The sequence below is a fragment of the Protobothrops mucrosquamatus genome, unplaced genomic scaffold, assembly GCF_001527695.2.
Source record: "Protobothrops mucrosquamatus isolate PMUCROS unplaced genomic scaffold, P.Mucros_1.0 scaffold826, whole genome shotgun sequence".
Taxonomy (NCBI): domain Eukaryota; kingdom Metazoa; phylum Chordata; class Lepidosauria; order Squamata; family Viperidae; genus Protobothrops; species Protobothrops mucrosquamatus.
The window spans coordinates 29,450-52,869 of NW_015387086.1; the positions used below are offsets into that span (position 1 = coordinate 29,450).

The 23,420-nt window shown below is 39.2% G+C and overlaps 1 protein-coding gene across 1 annotated transcript in view; it reads left to right on the top strand.

Annotated features, from left to right (window-relative positions):
* PAPLN (papilin, proteoglycan like sulfated glycoprotein) overlaps window positions 1-23,420 on the top strand; it is a gene marked incomplete at its 5' end in the record, with an annotated part of 101,946 nt that overhangs the window by 25,646 nt on the left and 52,880 nt on the right. The window contains 3 exons of the mRNA XM_015818950.1: window positions 5,914-5,976; window positions 7,933-8,075; window positions 16,777-16,892. Of these exons, the coding sequence (XP_015674436.1) occupies window positions 5,914-5,976; window positions 7,933-8,075; window positions 16,777-16,892 (322 nt within the window). The remainder of the gene's footprint in view (window positions 1-5,913; window positions 5,977-7,932; window positions 8,076-16,776; window positions 16,893-23,420) is intronic.

Below are 23,420 nucleotides of genomic sequence, written 5' to 3' on the forward strand. Positions count from 1 at the left end.
GGCAACCCCTCTCTCACATAGTTCTGTATTTGCACCAGATTCCAGAGCCAAGAAATAAGGAAATAGACACTCCCCAGATTGTATGCATTAGCATCTAAAGAGCAATGTCTAAACTTGCAGGTTTCTTTGGGCTTCCCCAATGAAATAATTAGATTTTAAATTTGTATGAATTGTTAAATAAAGATCAATTTTCAGATTAGACCAGTGTTTTTCAACCTTGCCAACTTTAAGATTAGTGAACATCAGCTCCCAGAATTCCCCAGCCAGCATCCTGCCTGGGGAATTCTGGGAGTTGAATTCCACATGGATTACCAACATATGGGATTAGACCAGCGGTTCTCAACCTATGGGTCGCGACCCCATTTGGGGTCGATCGACCATTTCACGGGGGTCGCCAAGCAAGGCTGTCCGCCATTTTTTTTGTCCGCCATTTTTTTCCCCTTTTCCGGCAGGTGCCTTACCTCCCTTGGGCTGGGCCAGCTGGTGGTCAGCCTGCTCAGTCTCTGCCGCTTGCCAGCTACGCCTCGGCCGGCGCAGGGGGCGGAACCACGCATGCGCGGCGCTCCCGGGCAGGGAAAGTCCTCGACTTACGACCGGTTGGGTAGTCCTTGACTTACGACCGGTTGGGGGTCGCGGCATTAAAAAGGTTGAGAACCACTGGATTAGACAGAAACTATGGCACTCTTTTATCAAGACTTATACATAATTTATATTATACTGATGATAGTTATTAGTTATTGCATGATGATTCTATTTTAATGTTGAATTAAGGTTTAAAATTGATATAGGAGATTCTAATATGTAGAATTGAAGCAATCCTAATTTTCTTTAGGATTATCATTCCCTTAGTGAAGACAGAACTGAGATATCTTGCTAATCCTTTCTTTGTTCTATTCTAAGTTTTGATATTTCAAAATGGTTGAATGTTTGCTACGTTCTTCTTTGGGGTAGATTTTACATTAGTCCCTCATGCTAAAACAGATGTTAAAGCACAAAGTTTAGAAAGGAGATGGAATTAATTATTGTTAGCTGGGGTAAAAGCTCCATGTGAAGGAATGAAAAGTGAATATTTCTTGTGAATCTTTCAGATTAAAAATTTGGCAGAAGGTAGAGATGGTTTAAAGCATTTTTAAACATGTAAAAATAAATGTCAACAAAATATTTCTGCACTAATTCAGACCTAAAGTACCATGCAGTCATTTGCAGATTATAAAATCTTATGCAAGTTATGATCTAGTGTGCATCATTAGTACACAAGTAGAAATCAGAATATTTTTCCCTATTCTGCATAAATCTTCCCCAGATGCAGACAGTGGCTCAATACCAAATAACCAGGGACATATCGCAACAGCTGTACAATCCGGACTTGGAGAGAGACTGGCAACATCCCAAAGACACATTCTAGACTAGGGAATCTAGTTTGCAGTTCTCCCTTCAGTTCACTATCTGGCTTGATAATTGTTCATAGACATACCTTTCAGTACAGTATAATTGTTTTAGCCAACCATTGAAACTGAAAACTCCTCCATTTTTGATCTCTTGTTAATTTTCAAATACTTGAGATTTTCAAATATTAGCCAAAAACAAATTATAGATTTTAACATACGGCATAGAGTGATAATTTTATTGAACTACATGTCACACACCCCTCCAGATGTAGTAGTAACAGTACTTGAGTACTGCAAATTCCTGATTTTTATCTTTAGCAGCAAGACTATTGCAACCAAGCTTTATTGGTTCCCTGAGGCATCTAATGTTTGAATATGCTCTTTATATTACATTCCAAATAAATAGCCATAGTTTTGAAAAGATATTCTGGATTCTGGAATTGTCCAGATGACCCATTATCCCATGCCAAAGCCTTTCTGATTTCAATAAAAAAGCTTATTCCATGTTATTCTAGAGATAGTTCATATCTTACAGATCAGTGGTTCCCAACCTTTTCTATATCCCACACCCCTAGAACGCTTCTGATATATTCTCGCACCCCTTACAAAAGTTCAAAATAACAGCAATGAATTATGCATACACAGTACACTATAATTTTGAAAACCCAAGTTTTCGCACCCCCTGGAATATCGTCTCGCATCCCCAGGGGGTGTGAGCACCCCTGGCTGGGAACCCCTATTATAAATAAGGTTGTATACATAAGGACTCCTGGGTGAAGGAAATAACTTTTTGTGTTTTTTATCCCACTCCTCACTAGGGGCTTCAGGTAAGTATGAGAGAGAGAGCAGACACATTCTCCTTCTCCTTTTCCCACCATGAGGAGAGAAAAACAAAAAGAAGCAGGCTTTTTGTCAGAACTTCCTTAACAATCTTTATTTGTCCTTTTGGAATGTAAGCATCTGTCTTACGACACTTTTAATGGGCTTGGCTCTATTCATACAAACATCCTCATATGGACACTCATGAATGAATTAGAAAATTCCTTTCAGGGTTACCTCAATATTTTCCCTACAAGGAAAAGCATGTGTAGATTCTAGAACCAATCAACCAATCAACACCATTCCTTTTTACCTAATACTAAAATACAAAGAATTGTCAGCCTATCATTGTTTGGTTGCCAGCACTTATTATCAGCACTCTCTCACTCAGGATTGATTTATTAATTAAGTAGATAAAGTGCTTAGGGCCCATGAAAATGTTTGTTTATATGCTGCCCATCTCACTGTCCAAAGTGCCTTTTTAAAATTTTGTTTTAATCAGAAGGAATAAAAATGAAGTCAAAGTTATTTATATTATGCCTTTTAATAAATTTAATAAATTCACTTTTAATTAAAAACACACGAGAAATGAACAAAATTTGAACATCTAGCCAATAATATTATTTGTAACCTAAAAGCATAGGGTGGCTACTGAAATTCAGTTAACTTTGATGATGATGATTATATGTTTTACTATTTCCTATCTCTGTAAAATTCAAAGAAAATATTGAAAATCATATGGGGTATACTTTTTAATACTATTCTGTTGAAAGAAAAATCTTCATCAGGATCCAGTCCAAGCCAAGAATAAACCAAATGGAGACTGCTTTAGAAAGAAGGCTCTTGTTTATTGAAGAGCAGAACCACAACAGCATGTGGCTCTGGGGCAGCTGACCACATGGAACTGGGAATGGTGGGTTTTTATACCTTCTTGGGCTTTTGTGTTTGTTCCTGTTCCTGTGGCATGAACTTTGACTTGAGGTTAGGTATGCCCTTTTGGTATTCTAATGGTGGTCGGTTAATCCTATTATGTCCTAAAGGTCATGTCCTGATTCTCTGGGGCTGGGGCTGATGGCTATGTCCTGTGTTGGATTTTTGGGTGAGGGGTTGCTGGTTCTAATCCTATCACTCTGCTGTTGTTAGCTATCAAACCTTGCTCCAAGGGATTTCGAAAGATCCTTTCTTGAATGAGTTTCTGTAGGTAGTATTTGCTCATGAATGGGGCCTCAGTCTTTTTGAATGGGATTATCAAATCTGCATTTCTACAAACCTGGCCTAGCTTTGAAGTAATAAAAGGAAAATAAGTACGCTGGTACCATTTCCTGTGGTTGCACCTGTCCCCCCCAAAGCCATTGATGCTGCCATGTGAAGATGGCTGCAGCTGGCTCTTTTGCCCAATAAAATGAAGGTACTTCTAAGGCAGGGAAACCGGAGCTGGAAAACCTGTTTCCTGCAGCCCCCTTAATAAAAGCACATGTGTCCCATTTAGTGCAACAAAGGGAAGCTAGTTAATTGAAGGCTTTCCCCTGACTGACAGAAACATGGGAATCAGATCCGGATTAGTCAGTGAAAATTTCCTTCGATTCTCAACCTGTGACTGCACAACACATTTCTTTCAAAGGAGCAGAAGATAGTTATTGAAGATCCAACAATGGTGGAACCAGGGAACAGTGCAAAATAAATGTAACAAAATACCCTCTCCTGAAGGGCCAAGTTAAGTGTCATATACATTATGTGTAGAAGGAAATGACAGAGGCCGTTTCCAGGCTAACGATTTATAGTATCTTGTACTGTCATCTAGCAATATATAGTTTGTCTTCATTACTGATCTATTGACACATACTGCAATCACTACAGATAGCACTTTACTCACACTAGCCAGTTAACCACCACGTGAAGTTACACTGGACTAACAAAAAGTTAGTTATGACCCACCCTCAATGTTACGACTGCTGCACCATGCGGTCATGTGATCAAATTTCAGGTGCTTGGCAACTGGCTTGCATTTATGACTGGTTGCAGTATTCCATGGTCATATGATTGTTTTCTGGCAAAAAAACACCCATTGGAAAAGCTAGATTTGGATTTATAACCATATGATTTACTTAATACCCATGTATTTCGCTTAATGATTATGGTGACTTATTTAATGCCCGTCATAAAAATGGTCATAAAATTGAATCTGGACACGTGGTGAATTACAATGATCTATAACAGTGGTTCTCAACCTTTTTAATGCCGCGACCCCCAACCGGTCGTAAGTCGAGGACTAAATCGGTCATAAGTCGAGAACTAAACCAGTCGTAAGTTGAGGACTACCCAACCGGTCGTAGGTCGAGGACTTTCCCTGCCCGGGAGCGCCGTGCATGCGTGGTTCCGCCCCCTGCGCCGGCCGAGGCGTAGCTGGCAAGCGGCAGAGACGGAGCAGGCCGACCACCAGCTGGCCCAGCCCAAGGGAGGTAAGGCACCCGCCGGAAAAGGGGAAAAAATGGCGGACAGCCTTGCTTGGCGACCCCCGTGAAATGGTCGATCGACCCTAAATGGGGTCGCGACCCATAGGTTGAGAACCGCTGATCTATAACCAATATTCCGAGCTCAATTGTGGTTGTAAGTCAAGAATTACCTGTAGTGTGAAAAGAACAGCCTTCAAATGAAAAATTACTTTGGGCAGAAAGAATGATCAGGGTTGAAGGAGGATAAAGGAATGTTTAACTTCAAACCAGCAGCCACTTTTCTACTCCAATTCACATATGAAAAGAGACATTGTAATTTAATTTGCCAGAATTTATTGTAGTTCATAATTTCGTTCTGTGATTAATACTGTACTGACCATGGTTCCTGATATTCATGTTTTATATGGAGCTTAATAGTGATTCTTAGTCAAGTAATGACCTCCTGGAAAATTATAACCTCTGTGACATTTATAAAACTAAAGCGTATTCACTTCTATTTTATTCTTTATCCCTTTTATGATCTTTATCTTTATTCATTTATGTATTTTTTTCTATTTTTTTAAAAAATAACACAATTTGGATTGTTTGTAAATAATCCTTGCTACTCTTGTTGAATTGAGAAGCAGCACTTTTTAGAGGATATGCTCTTGAACATAAGTAGAGTGTCGAAGAATACTGAATAATTTACAGAATGTCCCATGATATGGAAAATGCATTCATAGTAATTATTTGTAATATGGCTTATTATGAATAATGAATTACTCATAATATGAAATTATTAGGATGCAGAGTATTGACTATCAACTATCAATGAATGTTAGCAGACATTCATTCCCTCTGAAGTAAAAATTTATCTAGTAATACATGAAGATTTTTATTACTAAAGAAGATTATTGGTGAAAATCACTCTAACTCAGTGTTTCTCAACCTTGACAATTTTAAGGCATGTGGACTTCAACTCCCAGAATTCCACAGCCAGTGGAATTCTGGGAGTTGAAGTCCACATGCCTTAAAATTGTCAAGGTTGAGAAACACTGCTAACTAAACTACAACTTGAAGAGAGGAAAGCAGATGAGAGAGAGAGAGAGAGAGAGAGAGAGAGAGAGAGAGAGAGAGAGAGAGAGAGAGAGAGAGAGAGAGAGAGAGAGAGAGAACGCAAACTGACCCATGACAGAGAGATGGAGAGGGAAGTTCCCTTTGTTTTTTAAACACAGTTTCTCCTTTTGAGATTACTTTCTTCTTATCATCTGCAGGACACAATGGTATTCTTAATCCTACTGGTTACACTGGCAGTGATGTCTCCATCTACATTGGCGGTAAGTATTGAGATCCAACTTTCAGAACTAGAATCAAATAAAAATAAAGGCCAGAAGTTTGTAAAGGATGTGGAATACTAAAACAAAGGTACATGTTGTATGCTAATGCTGTTTTGATGAATGCAGTTTAAGTAGGGAAAATCTGGGAATCCTTGCCTCCTACTTTGCCGTATATGGTTGGTTTCAATTATCCTGCACTTCATGTGGAGTTTCTTCTAAGGCAGGGCTCTTAGGAGACCCTCTCAGGCCGCCTGGCATCTTTTACTATTGGAGAAAGCATATACCAGCCAAAGCAGAATCAAGCAAAATAGAATCCCACATGCCAAGGGAAGCGATGGTAATTGTGTCTTTGGCTATCTGAAGAAAGCAGCCCTCACTGCAAGAGAAGAACCAAAGAATTATGAAAGAATGAAATTCTGGGAAAGGAATTTTGCTGCAAACTCTACGGGCTAGGCTCAGAGGCCCAAGTTATCCCATGTTGCCTATCAAGACAAGAAGCAGCACACATATGAATATGAAAAGTCATCTCTTCCTTGCATCCTTTCCGGTAATAATTTTGTGCAGGGAAGAGAGTTTCAGGCTGGGGAATGGAGATAAATACCATAAAGCAGAGGTCCCCAACCTTTTGGCCACCAGGGACTGGTTCCGTGGAGAGAGCTTTTTCTGCAGACCGGAGGGTGCATGGTTTTGTGTGCTGCCTGCATCTCACAGATGGGGCTTTGCTTGTTTGTGTGGATTGGCATGCCGTGGCCCAGTATTGGTCCATGGACTGGGGATTGGGGACTTCTGCCATAAAGTCTGCCAGTTAAATGTGGCCTCTCGGTGACTTTAAAGAAAGCTTTTGATCTCAGTTTTGGTTCACAGCTAATTCCCTTGTTTGATTTCCCAATTGGATTGTGTTTAGTTTGATTGATTGCATTTTAAAAACTGATGGTAATTATTGCTTTTATAAATTACTATCTGCTGTAAATTTGTATATTAAATGATGCTGATTGGTGGCTGTATTATGGGACTGAAGGAAGAGAAATATAGAAATGTGCAGTGTTTTCTTCCAATGACACATGCCCTGAAGTGAATTTGCTACAGTATTTGCCTATGCTACTTAAGTTGATGTATTCAAGGTGGTACTTTCATTTCCAAATTAGGAACAGGCTGACTTGAAAATTATAAAGCATGTAATGTAATGTAATTGTAATGTAATATTAGAAATAAAAATGTGCCTTATGCACCAGCATATTTAAACATGCTTGCATCTTCCTCAAAAAAAATATGTATTTAGTTGATGTTTGTATCTACCATCCTTCAACAGTCTGTGGAGGTCTCCCTGTTGTGTTTCCAGGCTATTTTCTAAGTCAGTAAATGATAGATTGGGTTAGTTTTACCAGTGGCATGATTTTTGGTATACATTTTAAAATTATAAGCAAGAAGTAGAGTGCTCTTATCTTTTATTTGGTTTTATAATGTACATATATTTTATAATGGACCTCTCTTTTCCATTTTTCAGGAATCAATAGACATGATCTTGCTAAAGTTTGACATGTCACTTTAAATTTTCCATTTAAATGCTGAAGTCCTTCACCTGGCCTAGAATGTGACCAGTGGGACCAATTATCCAATACAGATCCTTTGTATAGATGCATATCCACAACGGTCTAATATAGCCAATATGTCCTGGGCCAATCCAACCCCTGACTATTTCATCAAGCACATCCTCAATGAAGCATCTTAAATCATGCCCATGGCAAAATCTGTGTTGGGAGAACAGAGAAAGCTCTATTTTAAATCTCAAATAGTTGAGATTGATTTTAAGCCACTTGCCTTGTGGACTTTGGAAGTTATAAAGGCAAAATCATGAGAACATCTCATTTATAAACAGTCTGTGGGACATGTTTGTACAGTCATAGTTGGAAAGGCATAAGGATAAGCCCTTAAGCCTCTCCTATCAATGTGTTACAGGTGAGATGGAGATAATGTTGTGTGAAAAAGGGGATAAATTGTTGTTTTCAAGAAAGGATGATGGAATAGGTAAGCGCAAGTGGGAATGCACTCTCAGTGAAAGTGGCATAATTAGCAGACACTTTTTTGTTATGAAACTACAGGTAAATTAAGAAGGTTGGGATTAGATGACTCATTCTTATTTTATCCTCCAGACAGAAGAAGACAAGGTAAATATCAATGAAAAACAACAAAAGTGCTTCTGTGAGACACAGACTTTTGCTTTCTAGTAAGATAAATCTAAGATCACTCACCCCATTATGCCATAGTGCTTTGCTTGGTTTGGGCTTAACTCAAATCCAACTACCGTGAGTTACAAACTATTGTCTATGCCATGGCTTACTATTTTGTCTGGACCAGCTCATTGTTCAACACTTTATGGATAAAATAAGCAATGATTTAGCATAATTATGAATCAGTCTGACTCGCTCTTCTTAAGACTTCATTTGAGACTGTGTTTGGAATGGTTAGGAATTGTGCCTTCAGTTGTGCTTAACTGCCTTTAAAAACAAAAAGCGAGAATTTAAAAATGGCATAACACCTCTTTCTGAAGTAAACCATGCTATGCTGCATCCTTGAAAGAACTCAGTTAAGCCAAATGTTAAATACCTGAGCAATTGCTCCTTGGTATGTTTTATTTATCATATTAGCCTTGAATAAGGAATACTTCTACATGGAACTGCCTTTCTAATTTATTATAACCATGTGAATTAGGTGTCCATCTGAGCTGCTTCTTCCTACTTCGTTATTTTTGAAATTAAGCCTTGTTTTTCTCATCATGTTGAGAATGTTGATCTAGCCTATCTCTGTCAAGGTCGGCTTCCTTACGCTTTGCAGGACCAAAGTTTATTGTTTGGGAATTGGGGCTGTTTTATTTTGACAACATTGCAATTCCTTGGAATTTGCCGCTAGTCTGTATTTTCACAGGTGAACCACTTAACTCATCTCCAAGTCCTGGATTTCTTATCGCTCCAACTACCTTAAGAGGGTCTTGTTTGTGTCGTTTCCTTTCCAATGCAGCACCCATGTGCAAAACAGACGGTATCCTATCACAGGAAAAATTTACATGTAACAAGGATTGGATTGGTTTTATTTTTCTTCCCTAGCACATTGGATTGTTTCCCACACACATACATACACACAACACTGGAAGAACTGTGGATCATACTGATCTCTCCATGTTCTCTGTGTTTTGAGGTTAAACAGAAGTTAAAACAATTGCAGAGCAGCTTCCTGATACTTTGGAGCAGTGCTTTTTTTGTAAAAAAAAAAAAAAAAAAAAGGTGCCGGGACTCACACACGTCATACAACCCGCCTTGCCTACCCGACAAGGTTCCATCCAAAAAAGGTGCCGGAACTCTGTTCTGGGCGTTCTATGAGAAAAAAAGCCCTGCTTTGGAGTAACTGAAAGAGGAAACAGTAATGATAGAACAGTGCTGATAGGAGTAAGGTCACATGATTTTAATGTGTCAAACTGCTGGGCCAAGGGCCGGATGCGTCATGCCGAAACCGCGCCCACCCCAGCTCCAGCAATGGGGGAAAAGTCGCAATACGTCGTGACACATTAAAAAAGTTTCTCCCAACAAAAGAGGTTCTTCCCAATTTCAACTTTCTTTTTGCTTCGTTCAATCAGAATAAAGCATCAGCTTTATTTTGGCATCAGCTTATAGAAAATTCAATTATAAGAATGGGTGGATTCTCCTTGAAGACAACCACTGACCTGAACCTAGACTTCCTGACTTCTTTATGGGGCTCTCTGGGAGCTAGGGCAGAACCTGTTAGAGAATTTGCTGCATGCAGCCTTGGGATTGATTGACTACTTTGGATTATTGCAACTTTCTAGGCCAGGGGTGTCAAACTGCCGGCCCGCGGGCCATATGTGTCATGTCGAAACCGCACCCACCCCAGCTCCGGCAATGGGGAAAAAGTCATGATACGTCACGACACGTCATGTGAAGTTGCAAGTTTGACACCCCTGTTCTAGGCACTAGCTAGTCTACAATTGACCTATGAAAATTAACATATTGTTATGTAGCATGCTGCTCTTTTTCTGCCCCATCTTCTGTTTCATCCTTCATTTATTGACCTTCCCTTGCCCACCAGATTCCTGTTTTGTGCAAGTACATTTCCATGATCACTTGATGACTCATAGGGTTATTATGCATTTTACAGGTGCTTACTGTCTTTCATCTTGAAAGCTTTTAACAAACCAGTTCCTGTCAGTGAATCACTAGTTGCAGAAAGTGACTACAAGAAATGATGGATTTCTTTACAGCTGAAATGCTTTGAGCATTGTCTATACACATTTATTGACTCCATCTTAAGGTCATGGCAAATGAGTGAGTTTTATAACTTTTATAACTTTAAAGATTGTATATGATGTTTTATTGGGTATCTAATCAAACTTTTTTTTTCATACTCCCATATTTCTTTGTGGCAAGGCTTTTATGCCCAAATCATAGTCAAAATGCAATCTAGGTCTGTTCTGCACCTGAAGATTTCAAATTTAATTTTTTATTTTTCCTCAGCTAATGAAATATACTTGACATTTTACACCTTAAAATTTACACTCCCAAATGGATGTTTGGAAAAGAATCTAAATTTCTTTTCAGCACTGCCTGTAATATAATGGTAGATGCATCTTAAAATGGCTTTAAAAAGAGATAAACTAGAACAGGGGTAGGCAACCTTGGCTCTTTTATGACTCGTGGACTTCAGCTCCCAGAATTCCTGAGCCAGCCATGCTGAGGGGAAAGGGAGAGGTTTCCAAGTTGATCCATGCTGGCTTAGGAATTCTGGGAGTTGAAGTCCACGAGTCATAAAAGAGCCAAGGTTGCCTACCTCTGAACTAGAAGATTACCCCATTAACATACTAAATGGCTAAATAGAAGCTTGGTTTATACTCAGAAATCAGTACCTCTGAATATCAAAACTGGTGACAAATAGTGAAGGTAAGCTATTAACACTTGTATCCTATTTATAGGAGTTTGAAAGGCATCCTCTCAGCCGCTCTTGGCTTTGGGATAAGAGACTGTATGTAGCTGTTCTAGTGTTAACTTCTTATGTTCTTAAGAATGGATATTTTCATTGTGAGTTTAAACATATTCAAGGATGGAGTAGAAACAATATTATTTATTATCATTTTATCCAGGTTTGACATCCTAAAAATAATCTCCATTGTATAGCACATACCGGTACTTCTGTTATTTTCCATGTAGCAGCCATGAGGAAGCGTGAACAGATTCAGGACCTTGACAAAGTTTAGCTTTTTCTTTCTCTGCCAAAGTTTCAACAACAACATGCCTCTTGAAATATGTTATTTGTATTTCAAGGGAAGGTCACATTGATGCCAGTGAGGGATTTCTTTGAACTTTATAATATTTTGTTGTTGTTGTAGTAGCACCTGCTGTTTGGAACAATCTCCAGATCCCAAAATTCATTTGGCCCTGTTAGACTTTAGGAAAGCTTTAAAAACATGGTTTTCCCTTTCCCCTGCATTGGGTCAGGATGCTAGATGATGCCATCTTTGGGTGGGAGAATGTGTGCACTGATGTGTTGATTTTTGCTTTGTTTTCAATGCTGTTGTTGGTTTTCAGGTTAGGTTTGGCTCCTACTTGTGAGTTGGACTAAAACTTCTAAAATTTAGGATTAGAATACCCAGCAGTCAAGCCAAAGGGAATTACATTGTATTGAAATCTACAGCTTCTTGGCAGTTTTTAGGATCCTGCACCTGGGTCTGCAGATTAAGATTTAAGCCAGGCTTCATAATCTTTTACCAGCTGTTCAGCTTGTACCAGAACAAAATAGGCTTGTTGAGTCACTGCAGAACTGCTCATTCTTCTGGCACAATGTTTCAAAAACCTTGAATGAAATCATGGTTAACAGTCCAGTAAATGGTGCCTTTCCTACACAACATACAAGATCAGCTTCATAAACTTTACCTAATATGGGTTTATAGTGAGAACAAAAAAATGAACCAGTTCTTTATAGGTAAACAGAAGTAACTTTTTCTTAAAATGATTAAAAGAGAGCATCTACATATAGCCATCATCACAATATTCCTTTCCAGGGTAAGATACATTATGCAAGGCTTATGAAAGGAATAGTAAGCTCAAGAAATAAAATTTGATAAGGGAAAAATGGAAATCGGGCCACATTTACTTTATATCAACATCTTTCACTACTTCCTCTCAATACTTTTCTGTCCTTGCAAACTCTTCCTGCTTCCACCTTCATTCATTTCTCAATGATCTCTTGAAGAGCAAAAATCTGTTCTGCATCCAGCTATCCTTGCTAAGGTTGCACTGGATTTTCCATAAGTTATTCATTCTTACCTCTCATTATCCCTTCTTTGCACTCAGAATTCTGCCAGGCACCTTCCCAGGCACACTTGAAAATTTAATCCCTCTCTGCTTTTTGCATTCCTTCTGGCTATTTGCTTGGTTTAGGGATACCACTGCAGCCTTCTTCCATTTGTTGGGCACAAATAAAGTCTTCACCCACACAGTTAAACAAGTTGTGCAGCCACTCCATAAAAATCCAATAACCAAGTTTTCATGTATCTCCATTTACATCATCCGTAGCTTTACCATTTTTCATTAACCTGACAGCACTTACAGCTTTCTTCTCATCCATTATTTCTTGGACATTAGCCTGCCATCATCCTTTCAGTTCTGTTTTATCACAATTCATGTTGTTATTTTTAAGCCATTCATTCCTTATTACTTGTTTCCAAGCCAACTTTTTTTACTATTGTTAAAATTGTCCTGTATTTTTTCTGCTTGTTTCAATCTTATCCAACCCTTGCTCTTTGAACACATTTGTGCAATATTTTCTGAATTTATATGATTATGGAAGGTATTTCGTCATTTTTACAACTGCCACTTCTATAGCTGCATGCTTGTCTCATGTACAGACTCTTTCAGTTCTTCATTCATCCAAATATATTTTTCATATTTCCCATTGGGGTAATTCCAAATCCTCCTGTGATAAGGTAAAGTAAGGTAAGGTAAGATAACCTTTATTGTCATTTTTTTTTACTGTGGGCACAATGGCACATGTCAAAAATGAAATTTAGTTGCCCGCTCTCAAAGTGAAATACATACATGACACAGACCTAAACATACTATGTAAAACATATGTATAGACCCACACCCCTACATATAAATAGCAAATAAATATTAAATACTGTCCATCTTGAATATATAACGGAAGGAGGAAGCTTGAGAGTTCGCAAGGTTAATGCTGTATGGAATGAAACTATGGCTGAATCTGGATGTTCTGCTACGGATACCACAAAGCCTCCTCCCAGAAGGTAACAAGGAAAACAGGTCATGGAGAGGATGTGTAGTGTCTCAGATAATCTTGTGGACCCTGCTCAAGCAACGCTTCTGTGCTATGTCCTGGATGGGAGGGAGGGAACTGCCAATGATCTTTTCGGCCATTCTCACCACTCTCTGCACCGCCTTCCTGTCTGAAGCAGTGATGCTTCCAAACCAGACTGTGACGCTGAATGACAGGATGCTCTCGATCGTCCCCCTGTAGAAAGTGGTCACTTTCCATCTATTTTATGGGTAAATAAAAGATTTTTTTTTCATAAAGAAATCTTACTTTCTAGTTTTTCATTGTACTTTTTCTCTACTTTTTTCACTTCTTTTCTTTCATGTCCATTTTCCCCACAATTCACCAAATATTAACATCACCAGAAATTGTGTGTTCCTCATTTGGTAGCAAGCACCATTCTTGAGTCCTTAATTCTGCCAAATCTTCAACATGGAAAATAAAATCAAACATACTTAAATATCCGTTGCCTTTCAATGTGTATGCATGAACAGATGTAGTTTCAACTCCCATATTCAAAAATGAACACACTTTTGTCTAAACATATTCTCCACTTATCATTTTCATTCATTCCTGGGTGTCTGAAAAGCCCAATAATGTTTTCCATATTATTATCTTGTTCTCAATCATCTATTCATGTCACTTAGCAGATGTTGTGGTCATCTGATGGATCCATTGATATTTATTGCTATCTCCCTGCTTACAGTGGGAACAGTATTAGTCTATTCTGGCACAATTTGACATATTGCAAGCACAACCAAAGCCCAGTTTACCACAAACATGTTTATTCAATACAAACTAGGATCTTTAATCCAGAAACTACAGAATGATTAGGAGATACAGTAGTATATTCCCACACTTCAGAATATATTAGGCAAAATACTTATAGCACTTTAAAAAAAAATAGGCTTGGGGTTTCGATTTGTTAAATCTCGTTTCAGTTTCAGTATGCACACCTAGACAGTAGTTTGGAATGGAATTTGGTTTTTACACTTTTTCTCTGTTTGAGATTTGGGATTGTTAAATTAAGTCTTATTCGTATACAGTTGTGTGAGATGTGCAGGATTACATAAAACCAATGAAAGGCCAGAGATATACGGTGATTGGTTCAGAGGCACCTATAAAATATGATGGTTGTTACATTGCAACACAAGCTCCTTGCTTTCAACATCACAACACACATACAAAATGGATGGGGCTTACATCACAACATTGTAAAGCTTATTTTATCAGATGTGGTGGAATGGAATGTGGAATTGTAAGAGGGAGGGGCTCTTTCCCAGAGAGTAAAGAGATATTGGAGCTTGGAATCTGTGACGTACAGGAAAAGGCAAAGGCAGATTCTCCTTAGCAATTCACAAGGTATATCTAATATGCAGATAGTTACTTTAGTCTGGCAAGATTTCTGTCTATAGGAAAACAGCCATCAAGAAGTACTCAGAGGTAATTTCATTTGTCCTTGATTTGTGGGTCTGTCACACATACCCCCATTTGTCCTCCTCCCCCCATGGACACTTCTGAGTTAGTCTTGAAGTTGTTTGGGCAGGACCCATTTTTTTCTGGAATTTCTCAAAATAAAGAGGAAACAAGGGTCATTATTATTATTACAGTTATTCTAAAGGTCCAGTCGTGTCCAACTCTAGATGGTGGTGCTCATCTCTGTTTCTTAGCAGAGGGAGCCAGTGTTGTCCAAAGACATTCCGTGGTCATGTGGCCAGCATGACTATATGCCGTGGCTCATAGAACACTGTTACATTCTCACCGAAGTGGTACTTATTTATCTACTCTCATTTGCATGCCTTTGAACTGCTAGGTTAGCAGGAGCTGTAACGGGGACTCAGCCTGTCAAGCGGTGCTCAGCTTTCGAACCAGGGCTGTCAACTTTCCAGTTGACAAGCTCACCATCTTTAATTACTGAGCCATTGCACCTTCTTACAGTTATTCTAACCATGATTTGAAGAGCTCTTTCTAGAAAAATATGCTTAATCTTCCATCCATTATTACTCTCCTTGACTCGAGTATTCTTGGACATGTCAAGGAAGAAAATGTCTACCGTGGACTTCATAAAATGAAAAAAACAGAATTTACTTATGAATGTTAGCAGCATAAACCGGATTTAAAAATGGCTGGACTTCCAATGTAATTTTCAATACTCTTTAAGTTGCCACATAAATACTTTGTAAATGTAATGAGCAGCAGAAATAACCTTAAGGGACAGGAGGAAGAGCTGCAACCAAGACAAGGATCTAATTAAAAAAATCGGAGTTCAGATCAGAAATGTAATTTGAGAAAATGTCTCAGACATGTCCCTCCCTAGATCTCATGAAGAAAAAGGGGGAAATGGAGGGAAACACATTCAGACTTGCAAGATTCTGTTACTATAAGCTTATACTAAAAGTAGTATCAGCTTGTACACCTTTGGTTTCCAAGTTTGTTTACCTTGGAAGGCTGACAAAAAGAATGTAAAAAAAAAAACTTAAGAAGATAATCTGGTATAGACACTACAACTCACTGTTTTAATTGTTTTTCGGATTCCCAGAAAGGCCCATACATCTTGCAAATGTAATCAGTGCTTTTTTTGTAAAAAAAAAAAAAAAAAAGGTGCCGGAATTCACACACGTCATACAATCCGCCTTGCCTACCCTACAAGGTTCCATCCAAAAAAGGTGCCGGAACTCCGTTCTGGGTGTTCTATGACAAAAAAAGCCCTGAATGTAATTAAGAATAGATGATTCCCTACATTCTGTGCCTTTCTTCAACTATCCATTGGTAGATAGATGACTCTTTTTTGAAATGAAATATGATAAATCTTTTCTCCCTGTCCTATGTGTATGTATGTGTGTGGACAGTCTACAGCAGGGGTCCCCGACCCCCCGGTCCGTGGACTAGCACCAAGCCGCAGCATGCCAGAAACCGGTCCGCGCAAACAAAGCCCCATCCACGGAATGCAAGCAGTACATGAAACCACGTCTCCTCTGGTCCATGGAAAACCCCCTTTCCACGGAACCGATCCCTGGTGCTCAAAAGATTGGGGTCTTCTGATCTACAGGACAAATTGACTTTCATTTGTAAAAATGATAGATAGCAAGTTGCAGCACATTATTTCCTGAGCATGGGATAGGCCAAGGGTAGGCAATCTTGGCTCTTTTATGACTCGTGGACTTCAGCTCCCAGAATTCCTGAGCCAGCATGGCTGACCTCAGGAATTCTGGGAGTTGAAGTCCACGAGTCATAAAAGAGCCAAAGTTGCCTACCCCTGGGATAGGCGCACCTCAATGAATCATCTCAAGTGTGCACAAATGCCATTGTCACAAGAGGTTTGCTCTATGCCACACCACTGAGAGGCAAAAGGAGGGATGAGACAAATAGTGTTGTCATTGTCTCTCAACCATATTGTGTTGTTGCAAAGTATCTTTAAGATTCCAAATGTTGACCCTCTTGCTGTCTAATGAATTGTTCTTACAGGCTCGAAAAGCAAAGAGGCAAAATGACTTCTGGGGAATTTGGGGAGAATGGGGTGAATGCAGCCGAAGCTGTGGTGGAGGCATCAGTCTTCGGCACAGGCACTGCTACTCACGGAGGTAATAACTGTTTCTTTGCAATTCAGTTTTGTACTCAAGTTGTATCATTTACAAGAAAAGGGTAGAACAGATCTTGTATGGAAAATTAAGAAGCGTCTTATGAAACATTAGGTAGATTTCTGAGGCCAAAAATTGCCTATCTATTTGATGGGAGATGTTTTTGTCTTGTTTAGTTCCTAATGGTGCTTGCTTGGATTATATTTAAATATATTGGGGATCTGGATGAGTGTAGGAAGTGACAACAAATGGGAATGAAATATATGAACTGGAGGATGTAAGCATCATATCCCAACTAAGTTTTAAAAAACAAATATCTTGATATTAATTAGGTCAGTAAGGACTGTCACATGGTTTGTTTGTTTTTTATCAATAATCTTTTTGGATAAATAAATCAATTTGTAACTTGATTTAGCCTCTGCTCCAAGCCATTAGACATCTTTAGGTGAGCTGTTGTCTTTCTCCTCCCATCAGTAGTTTGAAAAGGAACAAGGAATTAACATCAATATTGATTTTGTGGAAAAGATTATAATTACAGTGCTCTGAACAATTAGCATTACACAAATACAGAAAGGTAATGGCAGCACAACTTATAATAGGATGCAACCTTTTATTTTGATTCTGGTCACAAGGGGCAGAAATGGACTTGAGATAAACTATATTTCCACAATTTTAGATTGGAAAGTCTTCTGAATTTTCCCCAAGATTGGCAATTTTGAGATCAGCAATATCCTGGAAGGATCAAAGGTTTTGTATAGATGTTATCTTTCTGTTAAAATAAGAAAGGTAGAAAGAGAGGGGGGGAAACTGATTATTTGGGAAGATAGCACAAAAGCATTTATTTTTCCAAGCAATTTGGATTTGATGGCTTCCCAGGTCAATGTCCATGTGAGGTTTGAAATAGCTTCCTACTCATGATGCTAGACTTTTTCATGTTTCCCTTCTCTGATTTACTCCACACTAATGACTGTGAACATTGCCTTAGAACTTTAATTTAATTTAATTTAATTTAAATTTATTTAATTAATATTTATTTTTAAATTGTTCGGGGTGACTGAGTGGATGCCCTTCCTAATGCCTATGTGGGGTTTGCAGAAGATGTTTCTCTATCAGGGTACAAAGAGAAAATATCTGCTGCAAACTCCACGTAGGCATCAGGAAGGGCATCAGGTCAGTAAATGCTCAGTTCCACTCAGTCACCCTGACTCCACCCCAAATAAAGGGATTACAGGGTCATTAAAAGAAAAAAAAATCCCATTGTAATTGTGCATTTCTAATTTGCCTTGTAGTCTCATGGTGGAAAATTAATTTGGAAATTGTTTATAGCTCATCCAGGTATAAATAGCTTTACAATAATCAGATATAAACTCTGAAAAATTCTCCTGACCGCTATCAAACTGAAATTCCAGGTTAGTGCTGCTTTGTTTGCAGACACTGTAGACATAGCAGAGGCATTGTAAGCATGGCATTTTGCAAACACTAACAAAACTCTAGATGTTACATCTATGTAGTAATAAAAATGCCTGAGCCTTGCGTGCTAGGGCAGGCAGAGCTGCACCCATTAGTTGCAATGTTCTGGAGGATATGTACTAGTCTTGTATAAACAAGGCCAGACATTAAAAGTGTTGAATGCTGCCATAACAAATGCTTTTAAAAATCAGTTTGTCCTAAGGTATTGCGAAATTACTAGATATGCATTCTAGATGAAGGTCTCTGTCATCAACTCTCTCTCCCTTTTTATTAAACCTTTAAATTTGCACACAGAGAGAATATAAAACCCTCAATAATGACATGTCTGAAGATCTCATTGCTTCATTTTTGTAAACGTTACTAGAAATATCTGGTTTTTTTTGGGGGGGTTGCTATTTTTTATAATCGGGGAGTGTCCCCTTTTCATTTATTTGAAATCAGGGAGAAGTCTGTTTGCTTACCTATATGGCAGTGATGGCGAACCTTTTAGAGACCGAGTGCCCAAACTGCAACCCAAAACCCACTTATGCATCGTCGGGTGCCGGGTGGGTGTGGCCCATTGGGTAGGTGTGGCCCATTGGGTGGCCGTGGCTGCGGTGGTAATGGCAGACTGGGTGGGACTAAAAAGTTCAATCAATCAATTCCAACTTTGCAAGATCTTTTTTTTTTCCCACGAGAAGTTGAAATTGACTGATTGATTGAACCTTTTTTTTTTTACATGACGGCAGAGGCCTAAAGCGAAAAGATTTTATAAAACCCAGCTGAAGGCCTAGGACTGGGGCGAGGGCGCGCGTGCCCACAGAGAGGGCTCTGAGTGCCACCTCTGGCACCCGTGCCATAGGTTCGCCACCACTGCTATATGGAAAGAAAAAGACGTATTTCAGAGCTTAAATTGCTTCCATTGCAATCATAGAATCGTAAGATTGGAAGGGACCTTGGAGGTCTTCTAGTTCAACCCCCTGCCCAAGACAGGAGTCTTTATTCCATTCCAGACAAATGACTGTCCAATCTTTTCTTGAAAACCATTGGCAATGGAGCACCCACAACTCTGGGAGGCAAGCTGTTTCTCTGACTAATAGAGTTAGGAAGTTTCTCTTTAGTTCCAGATTGGATCTGTCTCTCTAATCAGCTTCCACCCATTGCTTTTTGTCCTGCCTTCAGGTGCTTTGAAGAACAAATCAACCTCCTCTTTCCTGTGACAGTCCTTCAAGTATTTGAAGATAGTTATCATGTCATCCCTAAGTCTTCTCTTTGTTAGGCTAAACATAGCGAGTTCCCTTAGCCATTTATCATACAATTTAGCCTCCAAACCTCTTATTATATTTGTTCTTCTCTGCACTCTTTCTAGGGCCTCAGCATCTTTTTTATACTGTGACCATAACTGGACATAGTATTCCAAGTGTGGCCTTACTAGTGTATTGTAGAGCGGTACTATCTCTTCTCATGTTGATACAGCCTACGATATGCATTGTCTGTTTTGGTGGCCACAGCATACTGCTGACTCATACTTAAGCAGTGGTCCATCAGGACACCTAAATCTATCTCCTAGGTATTACTGTTGAGCCAAGGGTTGCCTATTCTGCACCTGTGCACTTGGTTTTTCCTCCCTAAGAGCAGAACCTTACTTTTCTTACCACTGAATTGCATCTTGTTGGATAGGGTCCAATGCTCAAGACTATCAAGATTCTTCTGAATCTTGAGTCTACCTTCCAAAATGTTAGCAATTCTACTTAGCTTGGTATCACCTTCCAATCTGATGACTGCCCCTTCAATCCCCTCATGTAGGTCTAGATCAGTGTTTCTCAACCTTGACAATTTTAAGGCATGTGGACTTCAACTCCCAGAATTCCACAGCCAGCATTGCTGGCTGTGGAATTCTGGGAGTTGAAGTCCACATGCCTTAAAATTGTCAAGGTTGAGAAACACTGGTCTAGATGGAGATGCAGAATCTTGAGATATCCCACTCAATACTTCCCTGAATGTAGATGTAGTTCCATTGAGGACGACACTCTGGGTGCAGTTAGTCAACTGCAAATCTATCTGGTGGTGGCAATCAGAGTAATACATTTGGTTTGTTCAGGCCTATGAAGAGTGTGCCACACACACCACACATACACACATACACATAGAATATTGCTGTGAGAATAGGCTCTTGCACGAAATACTAAAGAGATTATGTGCATTTTCCTATTCTGATAATTGAACAGTGAATTCCTAAATACATTTAGAAAAACAATTTTAAAATTAACCATAAAAATGAACTTTTTAGAAAATATAGAGGAATGGCTGGATCAATTTTTTCCAGTCTTTCAGAAAGCAAAGATGTACCAGATGTGTGCATAACTTTGACCTTCCAACTCAGAAAAATATTCTTTACAACTCAAAAGCTTATATTTATTGTTTAGTCCATAGAAAACTATATTTTTTATGATCTTCTTATTTTTATTATTGGACCAATATTTGATGCCATTACACTACCCACCAGTACTGTAGGCAATTTGTCAATTGAAAAAAATCCATTTTTCCATAGCAGAAATGATCCCTGCAGGAAAGTCCCTTGGGTCCTGTCCAATAAGTAATCACTATGACTTTATTATGATAAATCTTGGATCAGCCTCCCCCAGACTGGGGAAAGGATTACAAATATGTTGGAAATCCAGATCTCCCAGTTGTGTGGCCAAAGAAGGAAAGGCTCATGGCATCAAGAAAAGTCCATAGATTTGAGAGAGTATTTTCCAAAGGTGTGGCTCTAAAGTCTCTTTTCTTGCCACAAGTGTCACTGACTCCAGTAGGATTTGCACATGCGGGAATCATACAAATTTGAATTCTCTCCAGTGTGTTCACCTGCCTTTTCAGCCAAAATTGGCCTCAGAGGAAATTACACCATCCCTTCCCTGAAGCGAACTGTGTACTTCCCACTGCAGTGAATTTACCCGATGGCAACCACATTTCAAAATTGTTCACTTAGCACAACATGCTTTTATGAAGCAGGATTCTGTTATGATCCATATCCTATTGTGCTTAGTGGTTTGTTCACTAATGAATTTTGTCAGGGGAAAAAATAGGAACTCTACCCCAGCCTGCCACATATAGAGATTTACAGTCCTGGTATCTTTTAAGCTTCTGTCATGAGTCAAGGTCCTTGAAGATTAAAAGCCTTACTTGGCAACATCTTCTGCTTAAAGTTGAATAGGAGTGCTATTTCACAAGCCATTCCCATATGGCTGGGCTGGAGATTAAATTGCTCAGATCTTATGGGCGGGAATGAATTATGCAGCATTTCTTTATGGTTAATATATTAGTGAGACCACTTTACTACACGTTTGACTTATTTAAATGTTACCCAAGGGTTCCAGAATGTGAGGCTAAGGTCACATCTTAAAAAGTTTGACAATTAAATTACCTCTTATCTGTCAGTTTGGTGCTCTGAGAAGGAGTTGCTACTCTTCCTGAAAAAGAGAAAGAAGCCTAAATGTTGAAACTAATTTATAAGAAATACAGTACATTCAGAAAGTATTCAGATCCCCCTTCACTTCTGTCAATTTTGTTATGCTGCAGCCTGATTCTATAGTTGTTGAAATTCTTTTCTTTTCCTCATTAATGACAAAGTGAAAACAGAATTTTAGAAACAGACCCTTCACTTAGTACTTTGCTGAAGCCCCTTTGGCAGCAATTACAGCCTCTAGTCTTTTTTGATATCATGAGACAAGTCTAGCATGCCTGGATTGGGGGATTTTCTGCTATTCTTCCTTGCAAATCCTCTCAAGTTCAGTCAGGTTGGATGGCGACCATTGGTGGACAGCCATTTTCAGGTTCCTCCAGAGATGTTCAATAAGGGTTCAAGTCAGGGCTCTAGCTGAGCTACACTAGGATATTCATAGAGTTGTCCCCTAAACCACTCCTGTGTTGTCTTGGCTGTGTGCTTAGGATCATTGTCATGTTGGAAAGTGCATCTTCGGCCCAGTCCTGAGTGCTGTGGAACAGGTTTTCATTGAGGATATTGCTGTACTTTGCTCTATTCAACCTTCCTTCAATCCTGGCCAGTCTCCTAGTTCCTGCTGCTGAAAAACATCTCCACAGCATGTTGCTGTCATCACCATGCTTTACTGTTGGGATGATATTGGACAAGTGATGAGCGGTGTCTGGTTTCCTCCAGACATAATGGTTTAGAATTGAGGCCAAACAGTTCAATCTTGATTTCATCACACCAGAGAATCTTGTTCCTCATACTCTGAGAGTCCTTCAGGCGCATTTTTGCAAACTCCAAATGGGCTTTCATGTATTTTGCACCGAGGAGAGGCTTCTGTCTAGCCACTCTGCCATAAAGCCCAGATCGGTGAGGGCTGCAGTGATGTCCCATCTCCACACAGGATCTCTGGAGCTCAGTCAGAATGACCACTAGGTTCTTGGTCACCTCTCTTACTAATGCCCTTCTCCCCTGATTATTCAGCTCGATCAAGCAACTAGCTCGGAAGAGTCCTGGTTGTGCCAAACTTCTTCCATTGGAGAATTATGGAGGAACCTTCAATGCAACAGAAATTTTATTGTAGCCTTCCCCACATCTGTGCCTTGCAATAATCCTGTCTCTGAGTTCTGCAGGCAATTCCTTTGATGTCATGGCTTTTGCTCTGCTATGCATTGTCAGCTCTGAGGCCTTCTATAGAGAGGTGTATGCCTTTCCAATACATGTCCAATCAATTTAATTTACTACAGGCTGACTCCAATCAAGGTGTAGAAACATGTCAGCAACGATAAAGAGAAATGGGAGACACCGAGCTAAATTTCAAGTGTTGTTGCAAAGGGTCCGAATACTTATGCAATGTGATATTTCAGTTTTTTTCTTTTCAATAAATTTACAGACATTTCTAAAATTCTGTTTTTACTTTGTCATTATGGGGTACTGAGTGTAGATTAATGAGGGGAAAAATGAATTTCAACAACCGTAGAATCAGGCTAGAGCATAACAAAATTGACAAAAGTGAAGGGGGTCTGAATATTTTGTGAATGCAGTGTGTCTTGAGGGAGAGAGATTATTGGAGTTGAGAGAACTGGTTCTACTTC